The sequence below is a fragment of the Antennarius striatus genome, chromosome 18 (assembly GCF_040054535.1).
Source record: "Antennarius striatus isolate MH-2024 chromosome 18, ASM4005453v1, whole genome shotgun sequence".
Lineage (NCBI taxonomy): Eukaryota > Metazoa > Chordata > Actinopteri > Lophiiformes > Antennariidae > Antennarius > Antennarius striatus.
In genome coordinates this window covers 12,606,832-12,617,688 of record NC_090793.1, presented here as the reverse complement: position 1 = coordinate 12,617,688, position 10,857 = coordinate 12,606,832, and the positions used below count along the sequence as shown (strand labels likewise).

The window sequence follows — 10,857 nt, the reverse complement described above, 5'->3', positions numbered from 1 at the left end:
TGCGAAACTGACTTCATTTATTTCAAAATGATGGACTGCTTGCAGAAAATACATTGAGAGAGAACATACTTAAAACATCATCGGAAATTTTCCTTTACACAATTAGCTTAAAGAGATTAATTTACTGTATAGCTAAAAAATTAAGTCAAGTTGCAATTAGCAAGGCTGTAAAATTCTGTATTAATTGATTTGATATTTATGGATTACTTTATACAGTGATAATTACATCTCAATTTGCTCATGTTTAGTGTTTGGTGGTAGCCTGAGGATCATCTAATCACCACATCAAATACCTTCATCTAATATATCTTTTCACTTTACTTGAAGGTCAGCCAGTGTTTTGGGTTATGAATGAGAATCTTGTCCACTTGCTGCTGAGAGATGCCCCTCATCAGCATCTTTGGAACAATATTCTTCAGGATGTGAGAGTAACCGTGGCCGCCATACTTGGTGAGGCGGTTCTTGGTGTGGATGTCGTGTGAGATCAGTAGTCTGTCTTCGTAGCCCTCCTTGATGAGAAACGCCAAGCTGAGTGTGAAGACAGAAATATGAAAAACTGTACATAACTGAAAATTCTAGTTGACACACATACTGTTATCTGTTGTCCTTCAAACGTTGCTTAATCTGTCTTTTGTATGTGGCGCAAATGCATTCATCCGTCCTCTTGTTGACACACTTCTCATTGGTCGATGGAGATTAGTGTCTCACTGGAGGACATGCTCCTCTCACCAAGGAGAGTAAAGCACAAATGCATCATTTTGTTCTTATGAATCAATACATGAATGGATTCACTCCAAGAAAAGCAAAGATGGATTTGATCCCAAATTTTCAGACTAAGGTCATATTAACAAATCTAATGAATCCCACAAGAAATAATGAAACCACAGAAAAACAAATTTTATAACAACCAGTGTTACTCACGTCTTCACTCTCTGGCTGTCACTGGGCATGTCCACGTCCAGGTTAAATTGGTAGCTTAGTACCTGTATTCCAAACAGATCATACTCCAGGTAACTCCCCATATTAGCAAACTCAAGCAGTTCACTTTCATCAAATAGGGTCCTGCAGGAAAAGAAAGTTATTGAAACCTGACACATTTTAAAAAGAAGAGATTTTACCCCATTTTCTGAAAGGTTGAATTTCATCCGGAGTAAAATCCAATGCAATGATAGTTGCATAGTAGTAGTTTTCCTAAAAAGGTGGAAATACCACCTTTAAATCAGTAAAAATGTTTTTAAGTTATTTTATATGAGATAAAATAACATAAAATATATAAAAATAAGATTAGATTACAATCTTAAATTCAAATGTCATTTACAAACAAACATTCTTACCTAATTTATTCTTTTTTATCAGAATAAATTAGGTAAAAATAAAACTAGTCACAGTGGCATGGAATTGTGTCTTGACAATGACAAACAAACCACACTGAAAACATGAACAAACACTGGAGGACAAATGTTAACCAATGTTACACAACGGATAATTAATCAGGTTCAGGTCAGCAGGGACATGACATGCAAAATGCATCGTTCATCCTTGAATTAAAAGATTATAAGAATTGAATTCACTATCTTAATTACTTGGAAATCTGCACTGAGATGCAGAAGCACCCAAGATGAGTTTTATTCATAACTGTGCAAGATGAAGAAATGAAGTGTTTCACTGAAGACCCTTACAAAATTGCAACAATATGGAACTGATATTTTGTCACTGCTGTCAGCAAAAAATTAAGAATTTGTCTACTACTTTAAAAAATGAGATACACTATTCTAAAATGATATTGTTTGAGTCAAGAATATATTCCGGTCAGTTACCTGCAGAGGGAGTAATTTTTACTGTTAAAATTAAAATAGTTATACAACAAAAAGTTACAGGCAGGCCTCAGGCCTCTGCATTGTCATTGAAAGATAAATAGCATCTCGCTGGTTAGTTCCTCAATATTAAGATGTTGTCATAGTTACATTGCTTCAAGGTAACAATGAGCTGGAAGAATTAATAATAATAGAGAATTAAAAAGAATTAATAATAATAATAATAATCGGGTATGTGCCACATGCAGAAGTTCTCTGATGACACTGCAATTGTGGCATGTATCAGGGGGGGTGATGAGAGGGAGTACAGGAGAGTGGTGACGGACTTTGTGGGGTGGTGTCAGCGGAACGAGCTTCAGCTGAACATCTCCAAAACCAAGGAGATGGTGCTGGATTTCCGGCGGGCACCACCCTCCCCACAGCCAGTAGTCATCGGGGGTAAGGAGGTGGAGGTTGTGGGGACTTATAAGTACCTGGGGCTGCAGCTGGACAGTAGACTGGACTGGTCGCACAACCTGGACTGTGTATACAAGAAGGGTCAGAGCAGGTTGTACTTCTTGAGGAGGCTGGCCTCCTTCAACGTAAGCTCTAATCTGCTCAGACTGTTCTACCAGTCCATTGTGTCCAGTGTGCTGTTTCACGCCATTGTGTGTTGGGGTGGTGGTGCCAGGAAATGGGACACAGAGAGACTCCACAGGCTCATCCGGAGGGCTAGCTCTGTGATCGGTCAGGATCTGGACTCGATACAGACTGTTCTAGAGAGGAGGACTATGTCCAGGTTTAGGTCGATCCTGGGTAACACCACCCACCCCCTGCACACCACCATCACCCAGCAGAGGAGCTCCTTCAGTGGCAGACTGCTGTCACCAAGCTCCTCCACTGAGAGATTCAGGACCTCCTTTGTGCCTCGTGCCATCAGGGGGCACAACCGCTCTCTCAGAAGGAGGGGGTCTGAAGCCGCAGGGTCATCAAGGTCGGGTGAGAAGGGATAGACGTGGGGGGCCTGGGACGCACTGTGGATGCACTGTGGGACACTTTGTGGGGGTCCTTAATCAGTTCACAGCTCGGTTCATCCACGTGTTACTCATCACACTTCATCTACACCCAATGCTCTTTCTTCTCTTCTTCTCCCATGTGCCTATGCTTCCTTCCTTTTATTTTAGGCTATCCTTTTTCCTGTTGTTATAATTATGTAACAGCATGTATATAATGTAACTTATACAGGGTCTTTGGCTGTGCCATTACTTTCTGTCATTGTTGTGTGTATTTATTGTATCTCTGCGAGCAGATGTCACCTGAATTTCCCTTGGGATCATTAAAGTATCTATCTATCTATCTATCTATCTATCTATCTATCTATCTATCTATCTATCTATCTATCTATCTATCTATCTATCTATCTATCTATCTATCTATCTATCTATCTATCTATCTATCTATCTATCTATCTATCTATCTATCTATCTATCTATCTATCTATCTATCTATCTATCTATCTATCTATCAGTGATCATGCCATTGTGTGAGTTTTAAGTGAAGTACTGTGTTTGAGTGAAGTGAAGTACTCGTGGTTTTTTGTGATTGTTTCATAATGTAATTCAATATCTGGTAATAATTGTTAAAAAAAAAAAAAAAAAAGGAGGTCCAGGGGGAAATTTATGACAGTTCAGAGAATGACAGGCAAAAAGTTTGGGAACTACTGCCACATTACGCAAACATTACATTTTTTGGCTTTATCATTATAAAAAATAGTTAATGCAAAGCTTTTGGATCACTTTTTGAATTACCAAAGCTCAATTCTGTTCCATGATAGAAAACACTTCACTAAAATGAAGCCTTTGTCTTATGCGTCATATTCACTGGAGTACATGCACCAAAGTACAACTAAGTGCTTTTATTGTGTAAAATCAAAGTCTTCACATTTTTAAAATAATGTACATAGTCCTGGTCTGACTTGATTTGTTTGTGATTTTGCCAATATCCCCCCATTAATATGAGCAAGGTGGTCAAAAATCTTTTCTGGCGTTTTTCTGAAGAGGTGACTCATCTATTGTTCATGAGAAAATTGGAAAACAAAAATTAATAACAAATACATGAATCAATAAAATTACTCCTTTGCATGTATTTCTCAGTCAACAAAAGCAAATCAGCTGGATGGTTTCACGACACCAAACAGGATAATTTTTTCTAGGAAGTTAAATATTTACTTTGAATTCCGTGTCATAAAGTATTTGATCCGATACCTTAAAAAAACACGTGATCTCTTAACTATTTCTTACCTGTCCAGGTGTGACATGACCGTTTTGTTGATGTCACCCCCGGCCTCCTGGAGAATTCGGATGATTTCAGCTGGGGCGGCATGGTTCCTGCCGGGATGGATGATGACAGGGCAGCCAAGCTGGGCCTGAGCGTGAGCTGTGGCCTTCAGCACTTTCTTCTCACTATCTGTGATGGGCCAGCTAGTACCAATCTCTCCAATCACACCACAGCGGATGTCTGTACCATCACCACCATGAAGCACATCGCCGACGATTACATCTGTGAGCTGATGGGCGAGATGTAAGGAGTTCTTGACGTATTAGTGGAAAATAAATCACTGTTGTCTAATAGTTCTGTACTTTTAAAGCAAAAACTAGATTTAAACATATAAAAACAGATGAATGTTCTATGCACATCACATCTGAAGGACTGCACAGAGCAGTAAGAAGCCCGTTCATAAAAATCCTTGAATGTCTCAGAACCCATGCTGAATACCAGAAAATGTTTGAGTCTCCATAATATTATTCAAAATATTTACAACATTCACATACTAGATTCATATATTTTAAACTTGCCATGCTTACATTCACAGTGGGCCCTACCTGCTCCACTGTCATTGCCTTGGTCGTCTCAGAATGGCTGCTGTCCACATAGTACCCTGCTCCTGCTATGATGTGGACCCCAGTATCCCTGGCCAGCTGCTTGAGGGTAGGCAGGCTCCGCTCAATGCCTATAGTGGTGTTCTCCACTATGCTGCCCCCACCAGCCTTCTTGTAGGCAAATAGCTCGTCCCGCACAGTGTCTGTCTCCTGCTGCAGCAGCAGGTTCTCATGACAGCTGTACAGGTTCTGTGTCAGCCAGTGTAAATGCTGCATCTGGAATGGGTTTGCTGCTACGGCCTCGTCGCTTGGAGAAGGAGGAACGTAGCAACACTCGAAAGACATGGTCAGGTGCTCATGGGTCATGGTATGTCCCAGCTGGGCTGGATTAATCAGACCCAGAACTGTCTGGACTTTCCCACTTAATTCTGACATTATTGATGTTCAGAGTTTCGAACAACCTGAAAGAACACATATTATTGTGTTTTGAAATGATGCAAATGACACATCTGATAAATATTTGGCAGGTCTGTGCCAAATATAACAAGAGAGCGTTGGTCAATTTTATGCATTTTTCCACTTTTATATGTGTGTATGTGTGTATACCTTTGTTTACATCGTTTTGAGTTATGTTGTTCTCAATTATATGTAACATTTAAAAAAAAAATTTAAATCAAGTTTATGTCATTTTACTCAACGTCTGTCTGCCACAAATATTGTAATCGTAAAACCACTAGTGAATCATTAAAAGCACATAATATCATGCTACTGTACAATAGATTGGCTTCGTGAGGGACTGGCAGCGTGTCCAAAGTGTCTCTCACACGTAAAACCGCTGGGATAGGCTCCAGCAACCCCTGTGACCCGCGAAGCAGAAGAAGTGGTTAGGAAATTGAATGTGTGAATGAATAAATGTACTATAAATAAGAATAAAAATATATACAAACACGGAAAGAGGATTAAACCTAATCCAAACAGTCTCTAAAACGTAACATTAAGAGCCATAGATTGAGATTTCATGTCATGCCAAAATAATCCAGCATATATCAGACTAAGACTATCAGACTGAACACTTTGCTCTGATGTCGGACTCCCATGTGTTTCATCCTTCTTCTGATCAGGAAACAAACACACAATGAATTTATGTGCATGACAATGTTCACAAACACAGGAAGGAACTACCGACAGGTTGAAAGTAGACTTTCAACCTGACTACCTGTAAGAAACCTGTCCCCACCTGTCTGTTACTTAGTTACTATTATGTTTAATTATTGGCAGGTCTTTCCCCCTGCCGACTCCCCCGCGTCCCGCGTTAGCGGATTAAGCGGGTTAGAAAATGACCGACTGGTTCCAGGCAGCGATCGATTGCCGATCAATCCGATTACTTGGTATCGTCGGGGGACACAAGCCATACCAACCAATCACTTGAATGACCTTTGAACTAAGAGACCCGATTTCTGTAACTCCCATTATAAAACATTAGCAATTGAAGTGCCGGATCACGGATCACAGGTTTAAAAAGAGACGCACTTAAAGGTAAAATGTTGAAATCAACCGAAAACAACATGCAGTAGACTCCGAGCTGCAACAAGAGGTCGGTGTATTCGTGGAAGTTGTTAAAACCAGACTGTCTGAACCACTAGGAGCCTTTTTCTGACCTTGTTTCCCTTTAAATAGCTCCTCCGTCCCACCAGCCAAATTCCGGCAGCGACTCCGGGACAGATTTCTGTGGTTCATAGACTGGTGGGAAGTATCGCGAGATTGTACGAGACCATAGTTCAATAGTTCGGGAGTTCCCGCGGCCCCCCATAGACGGAGAGGCTACTCTAGACAACATAAAGCAAGCAAGACCACAGCAATAAAAGACAATTGGTCATAAAAGTGATTCTCCATGCCAGCTGCTCGACCCTCTGCCATGTAGTTTTTGTGTCATCCTGGTAAATAAATGAACAGAAACCAATGGTAGGTGGTGATAATAAAAAAAAAAGTGCATCGTAAACGAACAGCTTTGATTGATTACATTGGCTATCTGTTTTAGGGGAACATGTGATGATGATGATGATGATGATGATGCAGAGCTGAAAGACAGACTGTGACTTTTTGTCTCTGTGCTCCTCTCTCAGCAGATGGGAGCATTAGTCACAGTCACCAAAACGTGGACCGTCCCTGTATATCACACGTGTATCACACTCAAGGCCCCGGAGTCAAATGTGGCCCGCCACATCATTTTATGTGGCCCACGAGAGCATAAAAGGTCAGAGTGTCTAAAAATAAATAGGTCAAAAGTGCGCTTTGACCAAAAAACTACATTTCCCTCAATGCCGTAATTAAGCCCATTTTAAGTCTGACAAAAATGTTGTAATCAAAGTTAATGTACTAACTTGTGTTTGATGTTATTTTTCTTTATTCTCTTGGATAGTTTGATCCTTGATTGATGGAGTTCTGTGGGTTTCATAACCTCCCCACCTATATCTCCCTACCTATATATAGTATTTGAATAAACTCACCTGATAACCTCACGCTGTCACATTTTAACTCCACCCACTACCTGTCAATCAAGTGCCCAACCAATCATGGCGCCTAAACAATCATTACACATCTGTCAGAAGGAATCACGTGAACAATATGGCGCAAGGCATTGGGCAGCAAGGCTTTTTGTTGCGGTTACGCCTTTCATCCAAACGACAACGCAAATATCCAGGACGAAAACGCTGGCCAAAGTGAAGTTTTTTGAAAACGCCGGGTCGTGTGGAGGCTTTAACCAAAACTTTGTCATGTCGAAGACGCGTTGATAAACATGCTTGACAGTTGGATATTTGTCCGTCTGTTTCTTTTTAAAAGAGTCATAAAGTTTATATATTTATTTATTCATTCATTTATTCACTTTCCTCACAACACCAGTCCCGGTCCCATTCTCGGAGTTGTTACAGAGTAACTCTGCTTATAAACGTGTTGGCGAAATATTGTCAAAAATAAAGAAATCAACTAAGACCTGCCGCAGTGGACAAAAATGCTGTTTTTAAATAAAAACCAATGATATGACCCAAGAATAATCACTGGCTATACCTCAACGTTACAAAAGCACAATCATTGTCCATACCCCAACCCCATCCACCCTCCTCTCACTGTACATCTGTACTGTATTTTCATTTTCGGTATGTCCAAATGATCATTTTCCATACTGCCAGTGTGTGTTTGTGTGTGTGTGTGTGTGTGTGTGTGTGTGTGTGTGTGTGTGTGTGTGTGTGTGTGTGTGTGTACACTGTATACGTGTGCAAGCATCTGAGTTTAAACAAAAGTAATTTCCCTACGGAAATTATTAATAGATTTATTTATTTGATTTGTTATTTTTAACACACACACACACACACACACACACACACACACACACACACACACACACACACACACGAACACACACACACACAGTGTACTGCCATCCCTAAAATATACATGTTTTGAATACTTATTTTGCTTACAGTTTTATTCACAGGCTTTCTACAAAATGCCACACACTTCAGTCTCATCCAGTAGGATCCAGTAGATGTCGTACTAGAGCAAATGAAGCCTGATGAAGCTTTGAACCGTAGTGAACCGATTGGGATGAAAAGCTTCAATGCTTCATGGGGCTTCATCTGCCCATCACTAGCTATACATGGACTTCCCAGTTAACATAATTTTAGAGTGTCATACCTGTTCCAACAATTTTCATGTTTTTGAGCAGAAAGTCCAAAAAGCAGGAACGTCACAAGAAACAGCAACAAATTCTGAGTGAAACTCCGACTGAAAGACAGGAAAGCATTGCATCACAAAAAGAGAAGTACAGTACTGTACTACTTACCCAGAGCCAATGAATGTCAAGCACAAAAGGGGAATCGCCAAGAAAAAGAAAGGTGGGGTAAACAAAAATTATGATATACGTTCAGTGGGTTAAGGCCTATCAACCATAGGTGTCTGTCATTAGTTATCAAATAAATAAATAAAGAAATCTCATTCCCAGTCATTATTTACTATCTTGCTCCATAGAACAAGGTAGCTATTTATTCTTTTCATATGTTTGGTATGAAGTCTGATATTATTGTTTTATCGCGGAATTTCCATGGGTTCCTGCTAGTACTGTATAACAGAGCAACAAGCAAACATATTTTTCCTGTGAAACTGTAATGCTTGTAACTCGAATAAGTAATAAATTCAGTTATATATCATTAAGGAGCAGTTACATTTATTTACATTTATTGTACATTACATTGAGTTTCATTTAGTTACATTTTTAAGTTACTGTACATCTGGCCCTTTGAGGACAGCCATTATGCCCTCGGTGAAAACAAGTTTGACCCTGCTGTAAATGGTCATGAAAATGACCGATCAAATGCTGTGGAGTCTAAGCCATTTATTTGTTGTCATGATGACTACGGTGTATGTCAGACAAGATTTGACGCAAACATGCCTGTCTGTAGATAAATCATCCACATTTGTATTTACAGACTGGGAGATGAGCTCACTGCCTCATGCCACGACAGTTTTTTTTTTTTGTGACTGGTGTCAAAATCAAAATGAGGATTCTTTGGGTCCCTTTTCACAGCCTTGCACGAAATCTGCTCACGTTAAACATTTACTACAGCCCTGCAGTATGTCGCCAGCAAGATGTGGTCCTCTGATCAGGCCTGGATGGTTGATCCTCAGTCAGTGCTTTAAAGTAAATCAGTCTGTTCAAGCTGTTGATAAAGGTGGTTTTGGGCACTCTTGGAATCGAAAGAGTGGATATAAAGTTACATATACATAACATTAAAAAAGGAAAATTAGAAGATTAGTCAGATGCGGAGGATCCTAAATTCTAAGTAATTCGGAATACACAAATTAATTTATAATATACAGTACGATGAATTACCAATTTCACAGCAAATACAGTAAAACTTAGCAGGGCCTGGAAGAAAATAATGGGTGGCAAAGAGGCAGACAATTTTTAATGAGCACCTTATAGGGGTATGGTGCCTTGCTCAATTGGGCATCTGGGCAGTACTCAGGCATCTCTCACTGCCAGTTCACACTCCAGAAGTTTTTGGTCTACATGGGCCTTGAACTGGCCATCCTTCGGTCCATAGCCCAAGACATAGTGGACAGACCTACTGATGCCCCAATATCTGTGTATTATTTTATTCATGTTTTCAGTATGGGAGCAGTCATATTAATAAAGATTTGGACAACTATAGTCCCCTCTTATAATTAAATACAAGACAAAGTACAAATAATAAAGATCTATGAAATAATTGTAGTAAACTAAAAGAAAGGCACCACCAAATCCCTCAACTTGATTGATATTGAGATGAAACACAATCAACAGAATCAGCTGATCTCACTACAAATGCAAGACAAGAATAGACAAATCAAGGTATGAGAGGTCCAAAAATACATGTAAACTAAAAATGACAGAGTTCTTGTGGTAAATTATATTTTGTAGTGTTGTTACTCGTAAGACCAGAGCTGCAGGTTTTCTCTTTAGAGACAGCAGAAGATTGTCACAGTCATTCATCTGTGTCACGTATGTCGGGGTATGGACCCAAATGCAGGACACCAAAGGCAAAACTGTCATCCATGATTTATTAACAAACTCAAAAATTCTCCAGACAGACAAGAAACTCAAAATCAGGAAAGACTACCAGGAACCAAACATGAGCAATGCACCAGCACCTAGCTCTCATTGAGCGAGGCTTCAAAAGCCTCAGGGTCATTGGCCCAAAACAAGTTCAGGTGTGACGATCAGTAACAGGTGTGGAGCCGTGGCTCCACCCACCAGCTTGGCCTCGCTGCCACACACCAGCACTGTCACACCCAACTGTGACAGTCTGGCTAACACAACCATAAGGGAGTTTCTAAAGGAGAGGGATGAGGAAACCCACTGCACCCCTACACAGACCTCCTGCAATGCAGTTCAGACATAAACAACACTTTGACTCTCATGCAAGCTAGACATTGCTCTGCAGTGTGTGCCTGTGTGTGTGTGTGTGTGTGTGTGTGTGTGTGTGTGTGTGTGTGTGTGTGTGTGTGTATAATTATATATATATAGTATATGCATATATATACACACACACACACACACAGGCATGAGATTAGGGAATTCAAAGTTTATAGTCTGTCAAGATTTGTAGGTTTAGATGAGGATGGTGGATTGCTGCCCCCTGTAGACC

At 40.1% G+C, this 10,857-nt stretch overlaps 1 protein-coding gene across 3 annotated transcripts; it reads right to left on the bottom strand.

Moving 5' to 3' along the window:
• Positions 1-8,444, bottom strand: pter (phosphotriesterase related). 3 transcript variants are annotated; one of them, XM_068340635.1, is made up of 5 exons: positions 8,366-8,444; positions 4,658-5,133; positions 4,094-4,359; positions 922-1,062; positions 1-528 (listed from the first exon to the last, which is right to left on the bottom strand). In XM_068340635.1, the coding sequence occupies exons 2-5, from the start codon at positions 5,105-5,107 to the stop codon at positions 318-320; spliced, it is 1,068 nt and encodes a 355-aa protein (XP_068196736.1). In that variant the 5' UTR covers positions 5,108-5,133; positions 8,366-8,444; the 3' UTR covers positions 1-317. The 3 variants fall into 3 exon arrangements, with proteins under 3 accessions (XP_068196736.1, XP_068196735.1, XP_068196737.1); XM_068340634.1 differs by lacking the exon at positions 8,366-8,444 and adding an exon at positions 6,331-6,401; XM_068340636.1 differs by lacking the exon at positions 8,366-8,444 and adding an exon at positions 6,331-6,401 and having other exon boundaries at positions 4,676-5,133.
• Between the last annotated feature and the right edge of the window lie 2,413 nt (positions 8,445-10,857).